The sequence below is a fragment of the Gouania willdenowi genome, chromosome 16, assembly GCF_900634775.1.
Source record: "Gouania willdenowi chromosome 16, fGouWil2.1, whole genome shotgun sequence".
NCBI lineage: Eukaryota > Metazoa > Chordata > Actinopteri > Blenniiformes > Gobiesocidae > Gouania > Gouania willdenowi.
Window position 1 is genome coordinate 27,813,778 of NC_041059.1, and position 24,554 is coordinate 27,838,331.

At 38.3% G+C, this 24,554-nt stretch overlaps 1 protein-coding gene across 1 annotated transcript in view; it reads left to right on the forward strand.

The window, feature by feature from the left end:
* LOC114477890 (DEP domain-containing protein 1B-like) overlaps positions 1–24,113 on the forward strand; it is a 32,439-nt gene extending 8,326 nt beyond the window's left edge. The window contains 10 exon segments of the mRNA XM_028470558.1: positions 111–238; positions 324–454; positions 545–592; positions 4,621–4,649; positions 4,652–4,676; positions 4,679–4,762; positions 4,873–5,039; positions 9,408–9,584; positions 19,793–19,975; positions 22,879–24,113. Coding sequence (XP_028326359.1) covers positions 111–238; positions 324–454; positions 545–592; positions 4,621–4,649; positions 4,652–4,676; positions 4,679–4,762; positions 4,873–5,039; positions 9,408–9,584; positions 19,793–19,975; positions 22,879–23,043 — 1,137 coding nt within the window. The 3' untranslated portion in view covers positions 23,044–24,113.
* Positions 24,114–24,554: the final 441 nt, after the last annotated feature.

The following is a 24,554-nucleotide window of genomic DNA, read 5'->3' on the forward strand; positions in this document are numbered from 1 at the left end:
TTGGAATTGAACATGAGTAATTGAAAACGTAATTGTAAGAGACATGGTTCGGCCTGTTTGTGTTCTTTGTATTTGTAATTTTTATACATATTCTCTTTTTAATCGATCAGACTTCTGATTTATGGAACAAAAGGCACAGTGTAGCAATCGGTGATGTGCATGAATGCAAGCTGATACGCAGGAAGGAGGTGACATCAAAACAAGTGGATCAAGTCTGGAAATCAATGACCATCGCGCAGTAAGTTTCTTTCTTCTTTTTTTACATCAACATCTATTTAAAGCTTTGTTTATAACATTTTGTCATTCAATCCTTTTGGTTTTAGTTTGCAGAGTGCACTGGGCCTGGAGACACTGGAAGGGGTTTTAAACCCTGTGCACGTGAACGGCAAGCACATTGTGCACAATGTGTTCATTGTTAATAAAACAGGCATTGTTGTACTGGAAAACAAAGCAGGTAATTAGCATTTTTTCTCATTCAGAGCCAAACTCGATGCATCTCTGTGCCACGTAATGAAATGTACCACCTTGTTCTGTGTGCTTTCAGAGGACATGCCCTATTGGGTGGTATCAGCAATGAAATGCCTGGCCAATTGTGAGTGTGCATTTAATATAAGTGAAATAACAGCATGTGTTTTGGAATAGCCTCTGTGTGATCAAACGATTGAATAACACCTAAGTTCCCAAAGTGGGGTACGGGTACCCCCACAATCCTTGTACCCTTCATTCTTTGGTTATTCTGTTTGAAAACCAAATCAAAATAACAAATAAACGGTGTGGTTATTTTGTTTTACTGACTTAACCAAAACAGATATACAGAAACCACAAAAACCAGAAGAGCAGTGTTTTTCTGTTAATAATAATGGTGAAATCTTATTGTGTTTGTGAGATATTTAAATATTTATAAGGAAATTAGCTTAAGCATGTCACATTCTGTCAGAGCGAACAGGACAAATAAACGAGTGACTGACTATTGAGTGTGAAGCTGGTGTGAGGAACAATAAATGTTGGAACTTCTACGATTTTCCACTTTTGCAAAAACAATTACAGCTTTTTTGACGGGAGTGAAAATAATTATTTTGCACGTTATAATACCGCTAGCCACCAACGCAGATGGATGTTGATCACAAGAAACGAGGAGCACCAATTGACTCATTACACCTCCTCTGGTTCCTTTAATCACATACCATGTGTATGCTTTTTGTAAAATCTATTTTTGTTTTGATTTATGTATGTATTAATAATGTTTCAATTCACCAGTTCATCAACCAAGTGACTTGTTATGCTTTGCTCCTTTTTTGTCCAGGAGTAAAAGTTCGCCCCCGTCTGTGGGTCCACTCTGTGTGGTGAGCTTAAAACATGAAGCCAGTACTATCCAAATATCACGCAAACAGAGCAAATATTTATTTTAGAACAGAAAAACGCTGCTTGTTTGGTTTTTGATTTTTATGTATTTACGTTTTGGTTTTAAATCAGTAAAAACAAAATATCCTCACGATTATTTGTTATTTTTGATTTGGGGAATGAAGGGGAAGGAAAATTGCCATAGTGGTACGTGAATAAAAATTAAAAACAGTGTGACAACATTGGAAACCATGATAAAGAAATAGGCTAGTAGTCAGGAGCCTCCATGCATGACCACAAATTACATATTGGCCTCTATAAGAATACCCTCTAAAATAAAAATAATCTCATCAAAAAACCACAAATATGGTGAGAGCTACATTGTTTTGCGCTAGACAAATGTGGCTGATGCCCTTTGGTACCACGTACTTGTGTGAAATTGGATTTTCAGCTTTGAAAAACACATTATAGAACAAGACTTTGCGCAGAGAAAGAAAGTCTCTTCAGCCAAACATTAAAGTGTTTGTTCATCCTCACAACTTCACTCTTCTCATTAAAGTTGTTGCTCGTTGTATTTCACAGTTTCAGGGTGTTGAATATGTTGTATTACTGATATAGGTTCAATCAACAAATGTTTGGTAGATTTATTTTTCCAAAATGAAAGAAAGATAATGACAGCGTTATGTCAGCCTTATGTAGAAAACGTCAAGTAAAGTGTCACCGACATTACATTATTATGTTTTTTAAGTGTGCAGAAGTAGGGCTGGGCAATAAAGACCAAAATATCTTGATATTTTTTCTCAAATTGGCGATATACGATATAAATCATTTTTATTCAAATGAAGTCGGCTCTTTCCCAAGTGGCCCTTCAGATTTTATGGTGCTTAAATTAATTTGTCACCAAAAATATTCTAAAATTATGCGCAATATGAATTACTAATGTAAAAAAACAAGCACTATATCAAATGTTTATTATATAAATCCACCTTTATTCATATACTCAACAATGATAGCAAAAACAAACATTTAACTATTTACAAATAACTTAACTACTTTAAACTATTAGCTTTTTTAGTATAAACTAATTTAAACATGCAGGAACTTACAGAATCACACAACAAAATATGTATAAAACTACCGGTAATAGAAAAAAACCAAGCATCGAGCATCCTTCTTTAGTTAAGATTGGCATTCAGGAAAACCAGGGCCTCAGCTTTGAGGGGTTGATCCTATTTCTTCTATCTGTAACGATGCTGTAAATACTGCAGTAGCAGCAACAGTGGCAGTAGGCACACTGGCACCTTCATTAATATCAAGTTCACTTGCTTGTCTTTTTTCTTCCTATCGCAATGGATGAACAGTTCTCATGTGCCTGTGCAAGTTGTTTGTAGTGCCTGCTCTATATGAGATTTTCATCTTGCAGACTCGACGTTCTGCCTTAGTTTGGTCAAAGTAATTGAATTGTGTCAAGGTGTCGCTGCGTATCCTGTTTGTACTCATTTTCTCAACTTTTTTATCTTTCCTTCTGTTTGCGTTTCGGTCCTTGCTCTGTTTCTTTCTCTCTTGTGGTGTGTAGTGTGTGTATCTCTGCCCCTCCCCCCTCTCTGCTCAGCACACGGAGCGCCGCAGACAGAGACGTCACACACATACTGACCAATCAAATGCGGCTTGAAGAGAACGAAAATAAAAAAAAAGCTCCCGTAGTTCACGTCAAAGAGCCGGCTCGTAGAGCCGTTTCGTTCGAGACCGACACATCACTACAATTCAAGGGTTAAATTTGCTGATGAAAAATGCCACAGAGGCACATTTATTAACCAACAGTTGCAGAAAATATGTCACTTTTGACTTTTTCTCCTATAAGGGACAGCACGTGTGAGTGAGTTCTGTTGTGTGGCTTGTTTAGTGGTAGATCTGGGTGTAGTTGCACGATACCCACTGTACCCCAAGGTGCCAAATTGTAACGGTTCCTACTATACTAGAATTTTTACACAACGTTACTACCGTGGATTACGATACTACCGGAGCCAGTTTCTGCTCCATAGTGGCTGCCTCTACTCTCCTCCCTGCTCCTCACTGCACAGTCTAAGCTCACTCCATGCTGCTACTCTCTTGAAAACGAACCAACATGGCAACTACTGCAACCGAACTCCACAGCTGCTGGAGTACTGGTGACCTCCAAAGGTACGATAGCCTGTTTCTGCACGCTGGGTCCGCCCATCTGTGAGCCGATTGGCTGTTTGTGTGTTTCTGCCGGCAAGAACGAACTCCATGAAGACAGCTCCGCTTCGACAGAAACTCGCTGGAAAACAAACAACAAGTAAAGTTTTGTCTCACCTGGACACGTGCACGGCTTACAGTCACAAACACGAGACAAGACATGGTAGAAACACTGAGCCCGAGCGTCGTCGTCAGTGGCATCACTAATTTTGCTCAAAAAAACAAACTCCAAGAGTCGCATTTGGAACTATTTTGGCTTTAAACGAGGCAGAGACGGTAAATAGGAGATCCACTGTGCAAGAAATATAGTTTTCATAGGGAATCACTTCCTGTTTATTGTGTTTTATCCTTTATTATGTTAGAGAAGAAGCATTACTGTCAAATAGATATATTTTTAAAGACAATGGATTTATTATCCTAAGTTGATTATTTACATTAGTTAAACATAAATTGATTATTTTCTTCATTTATTATTTTTTTTCATTGCTTGTATGCTTTTGTTCATGTGCTATTATCATGCACCAAACAACACGATAAGTTATTAAGTATTTCTAACTTGTACAAATACATTGTTGTTCATAAGGATATTGATAATAAAAAAAAAAGGCTTCAGTATCGCGATATTAACCGTGATACTTTGTCTGGTATAGTGTTGTGGTTACTCATTTTCATATCGTGACAACTCCAGATCTGGGTGAGGACACAAATCCATCTAACTGTGCTTTTAATGCAGTTCTGAGAAGTAGCAAAAGCAGCTGCTCCTAAAACAAGTATTTGAATACAAAATAAGCTATAGAAAATATATGTATATCCATATAGGCAATATTATATTTTTTGTATCCCAAAATAGAAAACTTGATATACCTTGAATCTTGATATATCGCCCAGCCCTATGCAGGAGTAAAGAGTACATGGCTTCAGGTTAAATGTATGAAGGGGTACGGGACTGAAAATTTTGTAAACCACTGGGAAAACATATTTGTGTAACTGCATTAATCCAGTTGTTTTAGCATTTGCATCCAAAGAGTCCAAAGAGCCACCATGTGTATGTTTATTCCTCAGGGCCAAACGGGAATGACAGCAAACAGCCCGCGCGTACCCAGGCTTTGAGAGAGATGTTTGAAAACAGTTGCTGACTATTTCCAGAGACTGAAAGAACCGCTGCTCACTTTCCACCTGTATGACGTGTTTGTAAACATTCTCAGTGAGTGCAACGCTAATGTTGACCCGCCCTTTTATACCTGCTGTGTTACAGCTGGTGAACTCATATGTTTTACTTCCATCTTCGATGAGCTGCTTCCTTCTGTATCTCAGGTTTGCTGCAGGTGCAGGACATGGCCACAGAGGCTCTCCAAGTCAGCTGTCTGCTGCTGCCCCCACCCAACAGAAGACGCCTCCAGCTGCTGCTGCGCCTAATGGCTCGCGTCTGCCAAAACGTCCATTTGCCCCCTCTGAACGACACCATTGCTACCCGCACGCTGGTGACTATACCTACACTCTAGTCACTAAAACTGATGCTCAGGTGGCCTTTGATTTCCAGTGATTGATGGATTTTTTTCATGAGATTGATACATAAGAAAAACAAATGAACAGTGTCCCATAAATTTAGGCTCTATTAAGTTCTGTATCATCTGCTTGTCATAATTTCAGACGACTGAGCACCTGTCCTAATTTTACGGATTTATCTAACCTTTCAACTATTTTGGAGAATTAAATCATTATTAGTAGCTTTGGCTTGGGTTGGAAGAAGATTCATTTATTGTACATAGTTTCCTCACCAACTTCCTGTCAATTATCATTGCCAAGAAATGCTGACATGTTAAACAAAAGGTGTTTGATTTATATAACAAATGAAATGTATTTGTTTAGACTCTAGGTTCTCAAAGTGGGGTAATGATACCCCCAGGGGTATGCAAAATGACATAGGGGGTACTTCAATAAAAATAAGAAATTGGAAACAAGAATATACTGTAAATAGAGCAGCAGTCAGGAGCCTTCATGCATCGCCATAAATTACACATTGGTCTCTGTAAGACTACCCTTTAGTGGTGACAGAAACAATTTGGTTACAAAAGCGCAAAATCTGCCACCACGTTCTGGTGTGAAAGTGGATCGTCAGCTTTGACAAACATGAAAACAAAAAGGGAAAAAGTCTGCATGGAGAAAGTCAGACTCTCAAATTCAGAACCTCACACTTCTCTTTAAAGTTGAGTGAGATGTATTTCACACTTTCAGGGTGATAAAAAAAAAAGAGTTTTTTTACCACTGAAAAGGCCAGTGGGCTAATTAAATAAATCGAGTGATCATTCTAAATAAGATGTTTTATTCTGTCCTCACTGATTAATATCCCTCAGCCACAAAGTGAAAGGGAGAGATAGGTTTGTGCTCTGTCTGTGCATCCTTCCATCTAAGTTAAAGGGGACAGCTTTTCTCAGAAACTGTTTAAGATAGAATACCAAGTCCGATGTGTGGCTTGATGGAGTTCAAAACTCACATATGTCCGCCAGCAGGTGGCGTTATAACAAAGGTGAAGGTGTTTTGGCGTATAACTCCCACACCGTATGTCGCACATTCAAAAATCTCATATCCACAGATTCCCTGAATAGCACTAAATCAGCGGAGCTAAGCCACGCCCATTTCCGCTGAGAGTTTTGTGGTGTAAAATTGCAAAAACTGCAAAACCTACTTTTCTAACTCCTCCTTGGGGTTTTGTCCAATCAGCGTGAAACTTGTCACGTAGAGTCTTCAGTTGGACCTGATCTGAAGTTGAGGAAAGAATTTTGTTCGTCAAAATTTGCGCAAATTATTAAGGTGTAAAGTTTTCTAGTCAGCATAAAAACGCCAACTGTTGCATATCTCAGTCAACATAAATATTAACAACACCAAATCTGAGATCCTTGATTGGCATGTGACTGTGGGGGTATGCGCCAAATTTAAATAAGTTAGGCCACTAGGGGGCGCTGCAAATATGGGAAATGTATATCTCTTAAATGGCATGACTGACTTTTACCAAATTTGGTGGGTACGACTTATTTTGCTCCTGAGGTCATATATTTGAGTTAATTGCGATTGGTCAAAGTAGGCGTGGCTTATTACAAAATAAAATATAAATAAACAAACATTTATTTCAGCTGAATTATTATGTTGAGGGCTGTGAAATTTACAGGGTAGATATAGAAGAGCACACAGACCACCCATACCAATAAGTGCGCCACTAGGTGGCGCTATAATGGGTCCAAACACATTTTGGCCTGTAACTTTCATTTTGAATCACATCTTCATGAACTTTATATCCACGTGTTGCCTAAATAGAGTCGCATTATCTGACATAGGCCACGCCCACTCCCAGGCATATTGCTCTTTAAGTCATTACACATAAAAACCTACTTTTTCTATCTCCTCCTTGGGGTTTTGTCCAATCAGCGTGACACTTGGTACATAGTCTTCTGTTGGACCTGATCTGAAGTTGATAAAAAATTTTGTTTGTTAAAATGCGCAAATTATTAACGAATAAAGTTTTTTTGCTAGCTATGAAAAACGCAAACTGTTTGCATGCTAACAGCACCAAATCTGAGATCCTTGGTTGGCATGTGACTGTGGGGGTATAAGCCAAATTTGAATAATGTAGGCCATTAGGGGCACTGCAAATATGGGACATTTATATCTCTTAAATGTCAAGACCAATTTTTACCAAATTTGGTGGGTATGACCCTGGGTCGCTCCTGTGGCCATATCTTGAAGTTAATCACGATTGGCCATAGTGGGCGTGGCTTATTACAACACAAACAACAAACATTTATTTCAGCTGAAGTATTATGTTGAGAGCTGGGAAATTTACAAGGTACATATATAAAAGAACACAGACCACCCATACCAAAATGTGCGCCACTAGGTGGCAGTATAATGGGTGCAAACGCATTTTGGCCTGTAACTTTCACACTTTTAATCACATCTTTATAAACTATCCACGTGTTCATAGCAAATGCCCCAAGTCCATCATCCTTTGTGACGTAATTCCATGGGCTCCGCAAAACCTGGGGCTGAGTCGTGTGGGAAGGCTTGGCCCCCTTTCATAACTGCTTGCAGTTCTAGTTATTATTGTTATCCCCCGCTATAAAGTGGAAAGGGGGATAAAGGTTTGAGCTCCGTTCGTCCGCTTAAGCTAGTTAATCATTTGATATTCTGATGTGATAATATTTACTTGTGTATACATCTAAGTTCTTAGATTTAGGACATTTAGGAAAAGGTTGTGAGTTATAATGACAAGCATTCTGCCGTCGATGTTGATGACTATGTCTTCTTGTTATCATATATTTTTCCTCAACATGATAGGTAAAATTCAAACAAATGTATATAACATTACATTATGTTTTTTAAGTGTGCAGGAGTAGGGGTTACATGGCTTCAGGTTAAATGTCTGAAGGGGTACGGGACTGTGAAAGATTAAAAAGAGAGTTAAAACAACCCATGCAAGCCTGAAAGTCCCTTTTGTGTACAAGTGTGCAACAATTATTATGACGGTACCGATTAAAAAAGGAAAAAAGAACAGGTATCAAAATCATAGCTCAGGGGACCCCAACAGCGCTGGCAAGAACCGAACCTGAATCCATTCAGTTTGCCTCAGATGAAAATGTGAACCTAGCAGATCACATATGGTGCTATATAATGGAGGATGAAATACAAAAAACATCAATTTAGCAAACACAATGTGATTGTGACTATGGCTGCAGGCAATGAGAGGAGTAATCTCTTTTGCTCGAGTCAACATTTTTTAATGAATTCATTAAAAAGTATTGAAGCATTTCTTATGAACTCTTTTTTATATTGTGCCATCTTTTTGTGAATTCATATGCAGTTTTTTCAGCTTTCACACAGACAGCCTCCGTTATTGTTTCTCCTGCTTTTATTCACATTTTTTCATTTTGCTCTCTTGAAATGACCAGTATTTTGTGTCATTTTGTGTGTTTACTTTGGAAGCCGCCAGTTACATGTCTGCACTAGACACTAGAAAAGAAAAAAAAAACCCTAACTCTCTTTAATTATGTTAACTGTGAGGTTGGTCTTAAATGTAATTTCAAATGGCAATAAAAAGTCTTAACAATCCTTGAATTAAATTTGACCAAAGCTGTAGGAACTCTGCTTACAAAGATCTTATATTGAGTGCTTTTGGTGCTGAGATTTCACAGTAAATGTGCATATTTTGTCTCCAATAGCATTAAATGACTTGACAGTCAGATTGGTCACTGAGCCACAAGGGAGGAGCAATCGATAGGTGTCCAATCCCTGCTCTAAATCAATGATCAGTACGTGGTACACAGTGGGTGCTCTATTCGTAGTGTTTAACAAATCTAAATGGGATTGTAAACAATCACTGCAATACAAAGACCATCTGCTGTCGGTATTAATGCTTCATTGCACTGTCAGCATCAATCAGAGGGTATTCATTGTCTTTAAATGACTTTTTTTAAACAAACTTCTAGTTTAGATCACAAGCTGCCAGAAAAATCATAGAAGGAACAAAACAAAAAAGTAATATTTAACCTTGAAGTTACCTAAGCTCTTTTGTAATAAGGTTCCTGAAACTTCAGCGTTACTTAAAGCCTCAATGAAGACGCTGATTGAATATGACAGTCCAGCTGCTCTGTCCTTCTCTTATGAGAGGCTGTTATAATATTACGGCCATCATAACTTTCTAAAGCTAGCTATCAAGCAGGGATCACAAAGGAACTCTTACTTTGAAAGGTTTATAGGAGTGTTTTGTTCTCTGTGCACCTTCAGCCATTTATCTGTTTCCTGAAGTGTAATAACACTGTCGTCCTCCCTCTGTCCTTCTCTCTCTCTCACTACAGATGGTGCAAATGTTCTCGCACTGCGTCCTCGGATCTCCAGATGAGATGGATCTGGATGAGCTGCTTGCCACCAAACTGGTGACTTTCATGATGGAGCACCACAGCACAATCTTTCAAGTACCAAACAAGCTGAGGCGCCAGGTTGAAGAGCACATGTCCCACCTGAAGCGTGCGCAGGTCTGCACACTCATCATGGCTAATAGAGTAATATTCAACACTTTATTTGGCAGCCACAGTCTGCAGTAAATGCTTTGAGGGCGCCATTACTTCATTTTACGTCATGCCAATTTCCTGCCACATCTGCTGCCTTCCACACTTCATCCTCACTAAGCTTTATTGTAGCTTTATAGTGGAGAAAGCCACTTAATACACTTCCCAAATGGGATAAAGTGGATTAATTGATAGAACATGCTTATCACTGTTAAATTGTTCATCAGTCTTTTTATTTAGGTTTAAAGCCGAATTTGTCTCAAATTAGTTAACAGTTCATGGCGATCTTCAATCAGTCCGTCAGTTAGTTAGTGTTAGAATTGTGTGTCACGACGGGTCACAACAGATAAGACAGTGTTTGAAGTGGAGCAGACTTTAAATCAGAGATGGGCAAATTCGATTACAGCGGGCGTCACAAAAATGTGATCCTCTGATTCGAGGGCCACATTATCAACATTCATGTCAGTTTTTAGAAGAATGAACAAGATGAGCATTAATAGGAGCTTGAAAACACACATTTCGTGCGAATTTAAGTTTATTTTGGGAATTTTCTCGTCAATATGGCAAATTTTTGTTGTCTTTTTATGTGTTTTTCCAAGTCATCGTGTTTGTTTTTGCTATGTATTTTCAGTTTTTGTTGTCATTTTGTGCATTTGTCTGTAATTTTGTGTCTTTGAAGTCCTCTGTGTATGTTGTTGTTTTTGTAGTCATTTTGTGTGTTCACGTGGTTGTTTAGTGAGTCTGTCATTTTGTGTGTGTTATAAATATTTGTATGTATTGTTTTTTTGTTTTTTTTTCGTTTTGTGTTTTTGTTGTTTTGTGTATGAGGTTGTTCTTCATATAATTTCCAACTTCATGAATTACAATTTTGTTTCAGGGGCCGCACAAAATAGACCGAGGGCCGCATGTGGCCCCCAGGCTGCCAGGTGCCTATGTGTGCTTTAAGTGGTACATGTAGTGAAATTTATGTATATAACAAAAAATGTGTTTAATGTATTACTAATGAACTAAATGTTTTATTAAAAAAAACACATTAAAAGGACTTTTAGGAAGATTTTTTACCTTGGGGCATAAACTATGGAGATTCGCCATTTTGGTCAAGATTGATGCAATTTTGTTGATTGCTGTTAGCTGTTGCTCGGCAACAGTGTTCCATTGGTCTATAGTTTTTGAACAATGGCGGAGTGTAAAGCTAATAGTTGCTATAACAATGAGAGAAAAACACAGCAGGAACATTTATTTTGCGTCCCTAAGCCAAATAACTACACTAAGTCAGAGTAAGCCATAATATTGGTACGGGATACACACTTAAAACGTTTCCATGAGAACCACTTCAGAGGGATCTGCAGCTAAACTAATGGGCACAAAGCCAAAATTACCTCTGAAATCAGACGTGGCTCCGACTAATGTCTTCACAGAAAGTCTCAATGCTGCTTGTAAACTTACTTGTTCAGAGCACTACTACTTTCTGCTTATAGGGGATATTATGGGCGGCTGTTATGGCACTAACTTCATCCCCACCAAATTGTTTCCTGTCATTTCTTTGAGGCTAAACCATGAATTCTGTCAGAAAACGTGCCTGTTTGTTAGGGCGTCGTTGAGCATCATCCTGTCAATGAACAGATATCCTTACACTCAGCTTTCATCGCAGTTGGTTGCCTTATTTTTGCACTTCCAACACCTAACTGCTCAGCTGTGTCTCGTTTCTGCTGGTAACAACAGCTCTGTCCGTTGCTGAGAAAGGCAATATTTAATCCTCTCCTAACATACAACCTGGTTGCTGCACTATCACTGAGGGTGAGGTTACACATGCTGAGACCCAACAGAAGAACTACATGTACATGTAAACAGGCCTGTTATGCCTCTACCTTCCACAATGCACTGTTTCTATAAAGCAACAGGTCATGCTGATCAACGAAAGTGTGTCATATCCTGTCCAAAATGGCGGCTGTCCATAGTTTATGACCGCAAGTATAAAATTGTTCTAAAAAGTAATTTTAATGAGCTTTTTTTTTTTTTTTAAAAAAAAAAAAAAAGGTGCACTCATTTGTTTATTGGTAATACATTAATCAAATTTCCTGTTATATACTTTTTCACTACAGTTACACTTTAATATCAAAATAAAGCAGGAGAAGTACAGGCAGATGGACTTTCAGCTGAGAAAAACAGACGTGAAGACATGCACAAGGAGAAATAAATCAACAGGGAGACAGGTGTCTACAGATGGGGGAAGCACACAGAGAAGACTAGGATGTACATACATACAGCTCAGTGATCAGGCTCTCATCCACACAAGATCAACTGTCGGTCAGACACCTAAACTTGAGGAAAACCGACAGGAAAAACAATGATGGAGGCTGGCACCGTGACACCTTGGGGTGAATGAATAATCCAATTTAGATGTAATTTATCACCTGAAATTTGTAAAGTGCATAATTAATTGACCGCATGGTTGTAAAACCCATTTAATTGTTTGCAGGACATAAATGTGGTAGTTTTCTTTGGGAGAGTCCAATCATTAACAGTAACTTTACTTTTGTTTGAAGGTTAAAACTATCTAACCAATTGGTTAATAATAAATGGGTTAGTTTTTCTCATGTTGCTGACTATTGTTCTCTGTTTGAGTAAACATCACTTGATCAGAAGCCTTTTCTAACATTCACCACTACAAAATAAGTAATAAAAGTATATATGATTTTAGCTAATAGCGTATCGAATCAATACAGGTATCGGCCAATACTCAAGGCTGCAATATTGGGTATCGTATCGGAATTGAAAAAGTTGTATCGGGACATCCCTAGTAAACAAAGGGGTTCAATGTGTCTCTTTGGAGGGAAGATTCACTCACTGAAAAGACAGCAGTAGTATACACTGCAGGCTAGAAATACAGCAATGTGAGGCAGGTTGGGGGTGCATCTTCCTATCTGTTGACATGAGGAACGCATGAAAATGATAAAAATGACAGCAGCAGGTAGTTTTTCCATTGACCAGGCATTCTGCTCAGGCTTCTCGCGCTAATTGAAGTGCATCAACTCACCGTTCATTTTACCACGTAGCGCCAAGCCTGTTTAAAAAGGCCATTGGTTCAGGCAAAGATCTTCAGCAGGGTGAGTGTCCCTGTTGCAAGCGTATCCTAATAGTTGTATCCTGTGCTGCGAATCCGTGTCTCTATCTGCGGACACAGAAGCAGGGGACAGTCCCTTACTCCACCCATTAGTTCGGACATCAGCGCCACTTCCAGCAGCTCCAATTCTGACCTACCCTACTACCTCGGGCATGAGTCACTAGAGTTGCATGATATCACGATTATTCATCCTATTAGAGAAAACATCAGTATCTTTTTTTGACGACTTTTTAACAAACAATATGTGAACAGTTGAGAGTGCAAAAGAAATTATTACATGGGCTGCCTTACGAGACACGCTTCTTGGCGTCTGAGGATCCGGTGCTACCCTATTCCATTTTTAGTAGATTTTTTACTGATCCGCTGTGTAACTGCGTAACAGGTTAAAGAGCGTTGACTTGTCTCCGTCCTTTCTCTTCAGGTAATCTGACCAGATAACGTGACCTTTCAAATTGCAGCTTTTGCGGTTCACATTGCAACCACCCCCCCTGCAGCACCACTTTTAACAGAGAGAAAAATAAAAAATAGGCCAAACTATAATTAAAGTCAGAACAAAAACATAGGTTTCCCAGCACCACTGGTTCTGGGAACCGCGTATCGCACATACAAGGCCCTGCGGGCTTGGCCCCTGATTATTTGTTTATCCTGAAGCCTGATATATGCTACTACGTCAGGACCTATGCGTGGGCGTTTCAGAGGAGCATTAAAAAGCCCTTGTTTATCTTTCGGTAACAGTAAACACAGTTTTATGTTTTTTGAGCATTTCAAAATGCTATTATTTTCAGGATGATTACTCACCTACCTAACCATGTGTGTATTGTTGGACACACACATGAAAACAATAGTTTCAAATTGTGTGTATTCTTTAATATAAGCATTTAACATGCAAACAAAGTATAAAAGTGTATGGAGCTGTAGACCTTAAACATAACGCCATGGTCTGCTCATCTGTCAACCTTCACAGCATGTCGCTTATTGTTTGGTGTTAATGAACACACACACAAACGCTGTAACTGTAGGTACAGAGATGAGGCAGAGTAGTGACAATAACAGTAACACACACCTTTTGTCTGTGATTGACTTTGTTTGGCGGTGCTTCACGCATGCTACAGCCATGAAAGGAATTAATAAAACTCAAGGACTTTCTGTCCGTCTTAGCTCTCTCTTCGACTTAATCTGTGAACTCTCGTCTTGCTCCACAAAAAGTTGAAACATGGCGGTGTTGACTGGAAAAGGCTGATGATGTGATCAAATAGTTCTTGGATGGACCAGTGGGCATGCACCGTAGCTGCTCCCATTCAACGTTCTTGAAGCCAAAATACGGCACTTAGGGGCGTTGCCATCTTGCAAAATTGACATAATTTTTAAACCAGAGTCTGCGCAGTAGGGTCCGGCGGGAGGAGCCCTGGTAACACTCCCCGCCCATTTAACGTACTGCCCTGATGACTTACACAGTATCTTTCCCACTGGAAGTTCTACGGCTTATAACAGTGTACTGCAGAACAACTCATTTTCATCCACTGGGGAGCTTGTCCTGTCCATTCTTTTTACAGTTTATGGGATGACAGAGAAAGTCCACATCCAGCTATACTCGCTCATTTATGTTTATATTTCTATTTAATGTCATCTTTGTAGTTCTGGATCACGTTGGATGGTTTATTTAACTTAGACTATAAATAGTAACTCACAACGTGAGCTGTAATAAAGCGGCATAACGAGATGAAAAGATGTCAGTATAATTGACAGAAAAGCAATACAATTCCAACTGATGTGCATTCATTGTGTCTGTTTAATAAAAAGCAGAATCCAAGTGTAAATCTGCTGTGAAAGATAATGTCCTTGCAACTTTTGCTACGAGAAACTTTTCTGCCTGCTTGAAAAAACATTTATAGCCTCTTCTTCTCAACAAGAATTATTTTATGTGTGTTTGTTTTTATTTTAACCGTCTTGTTTCCTAAATCATTGTTCCCACTTGTAACATAAATATGGTTTTAATGCATGAGATCATGAGACTCCAGCTGCAGGCATTAGAAAGGCATACATTAACTGTGGGTGGGAATCTGTGAGCAAAGACAGACCCTTAGGAAGCTGCTCTGATTATGTTCTTGCTCTAGATTAACAACAGGAAATGATAAGAAGAGTCTGCCTTCGACTGCTTGTTTTTCCCCTCTGTCTACTCTACATGCACAGTCAGTGAAGTATAGATGAATGCTCATGTGGAGTTCCACTATACAAACATGCACTGTGTGGATGTTTATTGCTGTAAGACTTACAACAATTGAGAGGATTGAGTTTTCTCTTGTCAGTGGTTAGTTGAGGTGTTTATTGATGTGAGTTTCCAGCTGTAGAGAACTATATATCCTCCTCAGTATGAGGGGCTGGTCGCAAAGCGAGGAATGTGTAGGTGTTAACATTTGTATCGTTTAATTAGACTTGGAAACTGACTGTTACAACCAGTCGTTATTGATCTTTTTTACATCCTCTGTTGCTTATTGGCTCTGAATGCACCTAGATCAAGCCGATAAAATGCTTTAGAAATGATCCCCCCCCACACAAAGGAGGTACTACTTTTTTTTCCTAATTGTGTTTTATTTTTAATAAATTAATTAACAAAAAAATTCAATTTCAAATAATGAGTATGATACAATTAAAAGGTATATACAGTAATAAGTTGTACTGACATGGATTATTCTGACTGCTAATTTTTAAATATTTATATGTCTTATAGAGCAGGTTTATTGATTAAGTTTTGATCAACTTAATTTAAATTAGACCATAATGATGAAACAAAACAAATGGACGCAAAGAGGCATCAGTTATTTCACCACATCTTCATAAACTTTATATCCACGTGTTCCCTAAATAGAGTCGCATCTTCTGACATAGGCCACGCCAGCATGTTGCTCTTTATAAGTCCTACACATCAAAAAACCTACTTTTTTCAAACGGCTTCTTGGGGAGAGTTGGACTTGATCTAAAGTTGAGTAAATGTTTTTGTTCAGTCAAAATATGTGTAAATTATTAAGTACCATTTTTAGCTATAAAAAACGCAAACTGTTCCATATCTCGGTCAAAATAAATGCTAACACACCAAATCTGAGATCCTTGGTTGTCATGTGACTGTGAGGGTATGAGCAAAATTTTAATTATTTTGGCCACTAGGGGGGCGCTGCAATTATGAGAAATGTATATCTCTTAAATGGCAAGACCAATTTTTACCAATTTGGTGGGTATGACCTCGGGTCGCTCCTCAGGCCATATCTCTGAGTTAATCATGATCGGTCAAAGCAGACGTGGCTTATTACAACATAAACAACAACATTTATTTCAGCTGAAGTATTATGTTGAGGGCTGTGAAAATTACAGGCAATACATAGAAAAGTACACAGACCACCCATACCAAAAATATAATGGGTACAACTTTCACATTTTAAATCACACCTTCATAACTTTATATCCACGTGTTCCCTAAATAGAGTCGCATCTTCTGACCTTGGCCATGCCCACTCCTGAATCGCCTGGGCTGGGCCACGCCCATTACTATTACAACACTGCAAATGACACGTTGGCCTGTGTCCTGACACTCGCCCCAAACCCATCATCCTTCGTGACTCACTTCCATGGGCTCCGCCAAACCTGGGGGCCGAGTTGCATGGAAAGGTTTGGCCCCCTTTCATAACTGCTTGCAGTTATAGTTATTATTGTTATTGATGGGACAAGCAACAATTTCGAGAGTAAAAAGGACAGTATTTTAGAGTTCTCGCTTTGAAAGGTAAATTTATGAGGTATACCATTCACTAACCCGGTCCATAATTATTTTGATTAAGCTATTGTTTTTATTTATTTTACAAATTGTGGACACTAAACCGGTCGATAAGTGAAATAGCACTGAATTTTCAGCTCGTGTGCAGCATTAGCTTTAGCAGCTAACTCTGTCTTTCTGCCTTGGTGATCAATACCACGTTTCCACAAAAAAGGAATCGACGCTTCAACGGGTAAAATAATCTAAATCTCTGTCAGACTCACTGCCTACACCGTCAGCCATGGCGAGTTTATCCCTCTCGACCTTTGACCTCATGTGCGAGAAATAAACAAGAGCGAGATTTCTGAGATTGTAAAAAGGCTTATTCACGTGCCCAGCAACATGGAAATGAAGCTACGTAGATAATTTATCATCCACAAAACATGTCCGATGTACTATAGATAGTAGATAAAAGAGCGGGTGAATAAAAATGATGACATAAGTATCTGATGATCCTTACAAAAACAATGGAATATGCTAAGAATATGGATAATTCTGAGGAGGTGGTGTTAGATAGAAATGGCTCAGCTGTGTTCATAAGTCTGAATGATGTCACCGTGACACTTGACATGATTCTTGGTTTTCCCTTTTTATTGGTTTACTGTCTACAATAAGGGCTATTATGTGGTGTGAGCGCACAAGAGCGTGAACAAGTATGTGACATACTGTTTCATGTGAGTGTCTCTGATGAGCTGTAGATAATTCAAGTGTTTTTCTGTGTCCGGATGAGATGCTCATGTTGTGATGTGAGGTGTTTTGATGCACAAAGGTTAAAATCTACTTTGGTTGGTTATTGTGAGGTGAGGATGTGTTTCATAAAATGGGAATTAAGACATCCAGGAAAACACTCTGAATTGAAGCTTGAAGGAGCAGCTTAGTCAAGCCAAGTGTTACTGTTTAGGATAATGCATGTTTTCTTCAAAAGACAATGTGTTAGATCAAAGATTATGGGGGGATACATAAGCAGCAGAAACAGGAGAAGAAGTAAGGAAAGATGTGTCTGTTGATTTTTTTTTCCTACACACTATAATCAGGCAATCATTTTGTGAGGCTTTTTTCTTGTTTGGGTTTTTTTTTTTTTCAACATTGAAGTTGAGCTGTAATCATTCAAACAAACCTCTGCTTGGATTTTAGTTTGGCTGTGCCTTTGATAATCATCAAGTTTCTAAAAATGCACTAAACAGCAAATCAAACACAGGTTTTTCTTTGTGGTTTATACAAGGGGGTAATTGTCCTGCTGAGTTTTTCTCTGAGGCACATAATTAAATTGGTAATTTCTAACCAATGGAGCTGTTTGCTGAAAAACACGAGGTTGTGCGATGGCAAGCAGGTGTGCAAGTTAACATAGGTGTAGCAGGTGTTAAGTAATATCGTGGTGGCATCAGAAATTGGGAGTTTGTTTGCACATATGGGGTCTATGGAAGCAAATGGTAACATTTGATATTTACGGCATTTTTACACGCCTCACTCAAAATCACTCTAAGCATACCAATGGCACATTGGTATGCTTAGACAATTGGTATGCTTAGACAACTCTGAAACAAACGTTGCGAGACATCTAACATTCATGAGTCCACCATTAGTTGGCTGAGGCCGAGGTTTTGTTACTTAGAGACCACAAAAAGACTCAGAAACCACAAAATGCCAAACTACTAATTACAGAAACACTGTTGCCACATTAAGTGTTCTTAGTGCTTTTGACGTCAGGAACTCTGTGATATTCAATTCAACTTTGTTTATATAGCGCAAATTAAAACAATAGTCATTTCGAAGCGCTGTCAAAATATAAAATTCTTAAGAACTCCCTTTTAAAAGGAAGACATCTCCAGCATATATCAATATTGAAAAGGATGAACTAAGCCTGTCTGTTTACATGGTCAGGATCATAGAATTAATCTCCATGGAAGCTAAATTTCTACCACTTGGATGAAACTTTGTCTTGACTTAAACTCATAGGTAAGGTTACTCCGATAGTTCATCCAACTACGGCAAAGGTATAAAAAGCACTGATGATGAAAATGACAAAAAAATAGAAGAAGAAAAGAAAGGAACCCAACAAACAGGCATAATATACCATGTTGTTATATTTTTATACACGTTTCTAAAAAAAATATGTGCGAGCACAAAGCAAGGAAGAAAAAAAAAAAAAACAAAACTCACTCAACAGGCTAAATAAGTTACTGACTGAAAACAAATGATGCGACAGGCACACAGTAACTTCATTTAGTTTAAGTGCATAAGGAGGCTAATCAGGAAGGATGGGCTTCCTCTGGGTGGAAACAGGAGGAGAAACCTACCTCCCCAACACTCACAATGCCTAGACTGGGGAGTTGGAGACATACAGTATAAAAGAACCATCCATCACAGAGTGGGACTATAAAACCAACGAAAACAGGACAATTAAAGGGCCAATATCTTAATCAAACACATGGCTACTGGAATCAAAGTTAAACCCAACCAAAGAGGCTAAATTTTGACTAAAACTGAGTTGCATTTTAGTCAAAAGATTATAACTAAATCTAAATTTGTTGTCAAAATGAACACTGGTTACAATGGAGTTATTGTAGCTAATCTAAAACTGCTACTTTGTGTTTGTTAGCCTCCTTTGTGTGTTGGTTTGACACGCTGTAAACAACTGATGCAGTCTGTTGTGTCGGTAGAAATCAGTGATGTCCAAGCGTTTGCCTTATTTGCACGTGACAACACGTTTAGTTCACCTCGACAGTAGTCCACTCAGGTACACACATTTAAGTTCAGCCTTTCTGTACTACATGTACAATGTTTAGCTTTCAGTGTTGACTTCAGCGGTCAAAAACTGTTTGACCCTTACACTTTGTACAACTAGATGCACGTGCACAACAATAATACAGTTACATTCAGGGCGACCGTGGCTCAGGTGGTAGTGGGTCGTCTTCTGATCGAGAGGTTGGGGGATCGATCCCAGTACCTGACTATGTGTCGAAGTGTCCTTGGGCAAGACACTGAACCCTAAGTTGCTCCCAGTGGTCAACTAGCACCTTGCATGGCAGTCCTGTCCCACTGGTGTGTGAATGTGAGAGCGAATGGGTGAATGAGCTGATATGTAAAGCGCTTTGAGACTGTTTCAGTGTGGTGATAAAGCGTTATATAAAATCAAGTCCATTTACCAAGTCCATTTACATTCATTCTGCTCCTACAGGAGTGATAACTCAATTGTAAATGAGTATAACTTTATATATATATATATGTATTTCTCTCTCTCACCACCAGATCAAATATGCCGGATCAGATACAGATTTCAGTGCCTCTCCGGCGTTCTGTAAGCAGATTAGCAGAGTGGAGTGTGAGGAGCAGAAAGTTATTGGCACTCAGACGCCCTTAGAGGAGCTGCTGGATGGTTTGATTGCAGACAAAGAACTTCCCATCAAGGACAAAAGGAAAAGACTCAAGCAGGTAAGAACACAGAGGGTGAACTTAGTCAAGAAGATTTTATGGTGCAGTTTTTGTAGTAGCAAGTTTATTTAAATTACCAACAAAGGGTTGAGTCTCTTAACATTTGAATTATGGCAAGACGATATTAACCAATAATCGTATCCTTATTTAATTTAATTATGTTTATATTTTGTCTAAAAGAAATGATTTTTTTCACAAATATTTACCAGAAACACGATTCGTGATCAAAGTCCAGCTGCATTACATCAACATGTTACACCTCTCGAAGGACAGGACGTGTGAGTTCTGTAGCGTGTCCTGGACTGACCTTATACTCTTAGTTGCAGCACTACACCTTCTGCAGCTGCTATAGAGCATGTTGGAAGAGATTAGTCGTGCAACAGCCTTCAGTAAGAACTTGTATTTTTGGCATTCTGAGCAGATTGCATTTTTCTGCTGCACGTTCGATGGATGCTGTCCTCGCAAAACGTGTGCGTGAAAGAGCCAGTGCAGTCTGTGCAAGAGGCAGAAAGATAGGGAAAGTAGTTTCTAATAAAACTACTATTTTAATGCAAAATAGGCTTTTAAATAAAGATATATCAACAATAATCCATATTGTCACCCTCATTAACTAAAGTCCTTAAAGAGTAAACTAAACCCCCTAGTTGTTGTTGACCTGCCACTAGGTGGAAATTCTAAAAGTGCTTTGATTATGGGTGTGGCTCCTGGAGCAGTTAAGACACACCCAATCTATACTATTAAATCTCCAAAGAGCATCTATGATATACTAATTAATAATTGCTAAATACTCACTATACCCCTCTATCCTTTCAATCCAAGGCTGCGTCCGAATAGTCCCTCTTATCTCCTTTCCTTTCCACTTTTCTTTAAGAAAATTGTTAGGAGACTTCCTAAATGAGTTATGAAAGCCGATCACGTTGTTTTTGACAATCAGGTGACGTAATAATCCAATGGTGGCAAAGGTTAATGACGTCTGCCGTGCTGAAAAAACTACACATTTCAAAAATGGGCTCCTAAAAGCACATTTATAACACTTTCCCCTGGGCCTCTATCCGCTGATATAATCTCAAAGATCACACAGTTTGAATGTACACCAAAGAAAAAAGTATGATTTTATGAAATTGTTACATTTATGGTACATATAGGCCAGGGGTGGAAAGAGTACAGAAAAAATCTCCTTAAAGTAAAAGTAAAGTTACTGGTGTAAAAATCTACTCCAGTAAATGTAAAAAGTAGCTCACTTCAAATGTACTCAGAGTAAACGTTACTTAGTTACTTTTTTTCCTTTTTTGGGGGGGCGGGGCATCTCTCCCATGCAATAAAAAAATAAAAAGACATGTATACAGATCAAACTAGGTTCTTTTTTTATTATTATAATTTATTAGAGAACATAATTTCAAAATAACATGCATGACAACAAGACATGGTGTGGCTAACCTGGATAAATAAAATAAAATAAATGTCAAGGATGTCAATTGGATGAGGTAAATGCTTGTGTCATTCCATCCAATGTGTCAGAGCATCCAATAAATTTATGTTATGTAAAATCTATTCTAGGCGGAATGAGCCGAAGGAGGAACAAATTATACTGACGCCCCAGCTTTGGGGGTTTTATAATAAATCAAAAACGAAATTAAACTAAGCACCTGCATTAATAACAAATGTAAATGTGCAGTCGTCAAAAATACAGAAAATAAAGAAACATTGTTTGCCATCTGTGACAAAAAGCTCAAGAAAACTAAGAAGAAAATCATTTTTTAAGTCAGTAAGTTTGTTTATTGTTCTTCTCCACTTCACATGCCGACGTAAATCATTTTTCTTGCACTTCAGTTCCACGTTACATTTTGTTCCTTGTCGCATAACTAATGCAGTCTAATAATTTAATGCTCTTTTAATTTTTAGGCTGTTTGCTTTCTTTGTGTTTTGTATAGTGTTAATGATCTTTATTGTCAATGAAGAAAGGCATTTAAGAAAATTGGCCTGAAGTTGAAAATGTCCTCCTGTTTGTCACACCCCACCTGTCATACCTTCTTCCCCCACCACGGGAGTGCGCCCCACACGTTGAGAAGCACTGATTTAGGCATTTTGAGCGGGTGAGAAAAATGGCTAAATCACTGATAGCTATACCTGTGTCAGAAATGTAAAATCAGGGCAAAAGTTACTATTGTGGGTCACATGTTTCAGGAAGTTCACAATGATTTAGTTAGAAAGTTAGAAAAAAAATAGGTAAAAATACATTTAGTGAATCTCAAAATAGTACGGTGGCTGAGAAGTGCAAAACACCTTTACAAAATAGCAAAGCACACAATGGTGCATTGTAAGTGTAAAAGTGTTTCCATATTTGTTCATTTGTTTTGACCTTTTGTAAAAGTGTTGCGGTCATTTGTTAATGTGTTGTGTGAAATCATAAGGAAACGGGGGAGGTAATTTTTTCAAAATAAAATACTCCTATGTTCAAGGCGTGTCATAATTCCATCCATTGACCCTAGCAGAGGAAAACACCAACGTCCCGGGGCCTCCAGCGGGCCCCTTTCAGACTCTGTCAGAAAACCCAACACATATTCGGACTCAGGGGAACAAAACCAACACTTTTACTAAAGGTCAAAACAAATTTACAAATAAGTAAACACTTTACACAATGCGCCATTGTAAATTTGTTTCAACATTTGTAAAAGTGTTTTGCTATTTGTAATTTTTTTTAGCTAATTATGTAAATTTGTTTTCAAAATTGTACATTTGTTGTGGCATTTGTAAGTGTTAAGTACTTCTCAGCCATCGTAAAATAGCCACACATAAAAAAGAAGAAGAGAATATCTCATATTTATTCTGATACTGTGTATCACCCTAACTTGAAATATTATAAGCTCTGTACAATGTGGTAAGAGAGCCGTCTTTCTATTCAGTTCCAGAAGTCTTACCCTGACGTCTACCACAGCCGCTTTCCCACAGAAGAAAGCAAAGCCGCCGTAAAGATGGGGAAAAACGTTCGCCTCAAACCTCATCTCATGTTCCTAAACCTGAGGAAACCCTCCCAGCCTTTCCAGAGAAGCTGGAGTTTCAGAACCTGATGTGTGGAACACTTTCTCCTCCTCTGGCTGTAAAGGAGCAGACGAAATGTGTGGCTGACATGAGGCTCCAGCCACAGCTTAGGTATTCATCTCTAACCACTACAGTTGCTTTTTCATTATGCCTGTTGATCTAAACTTGTTCTTTCAAAAGGTCAAACGTTCAATTAGCCTTTTAAGTAGCTGTAAATGCTGCCTGTAATGACAGCAAATGAAATAATGAACAGTTTAGGATTTTAATGGTGAGAAACCACTAAGAAAAATAAACACTAATGTTTTCTGAAGCTGCTCCACTTTTATTCAAGGTCCAGAAAGCAGCGTTACACTAAAATATACTGTAAAGTATTAATGAAAAACAAATAACAATTAACATGATAGGTGTATAGGGATTATGGTTTGTGGATTTCACACATTCAGGGACATTTCTTTGTGTTACATTGGTATTTATGAGCATTCAGTCGTTGCTCGATTGAAGTCAACATTTCAAAAGGGATTTTGCACTTATTTTGTAGGACATGGAGCCTTTAGGTGGAATTTATTTTCATGTTTTGGTCCAGCTCAGTCAGAGCATGGATCGATAACAGCAACAGGTTTAGCTTTCACATCTTCTCCATGGGAATACCTGTGTTTTTCTCTACACACTCCACTAGCAAGTGAGTGGCAGGTAAACAAGACAAAAGCATTTTAAAGACATCCTGCCTCGCAGGGACATGGAAAATGTTAAAACAACCCTATTTTCACTAAAGAACATGAGGTTCTTTTTCTGTATATAAAGCTGAATCAATGAGATTCAGACGAACCGTTTGGGACCAGAATGAGCTGTACTTTTGGGCCTTAGCTTCAAGACACTCACTTTTAAGTTTCTAACAAAGTTTATGAACAGAAACGACCACAAAGGTGTCCTATTGAACCCTGGAACACTTCCAGAACTGGTCTTACATCACAACAGGAGCAGCTTAATGTTTGCTGGCCTGCAGCGAACAAACGGCACAACATGTGGATAATAATGCTAACAACCAATGCTAATCATCTTTTTTATATGAATCCGCCAAAAGAAATAAATACAATCATATTTTCCACATCACAAATAAAACAATATAATCATTGTTTTAAATACTAGCAGAGTAATTGTCAAAAGAACAATGCTATTGATTAGCTTTAAAGGCTACTTCTGCTACACCACAATAATGCTACAAAGAGTTAAAACGTTGGATATCACTTATCATAGTGATGTGATATTAAATTACATTTTAAATCACTGCTGTCATCTGCATGTAGCAGAAGCTAGCTAATTAGCTAAACTTCACATCAGGGCTGCATAATTTTGACAAAAAATCTAACTGCAATTAATCTCAGATATTGCAATTCGATTTATGATTTTTAATATTATTTTATACATTTAAATGTATATGCGTTTTATTATTTTTTTCCAAATTCCATCTTTTCCACATCATTTTTTTTTTTTTTAGAAATATTAGTAATTTTTTTCAGAAAATGTTAGTTTTTAACTCCTG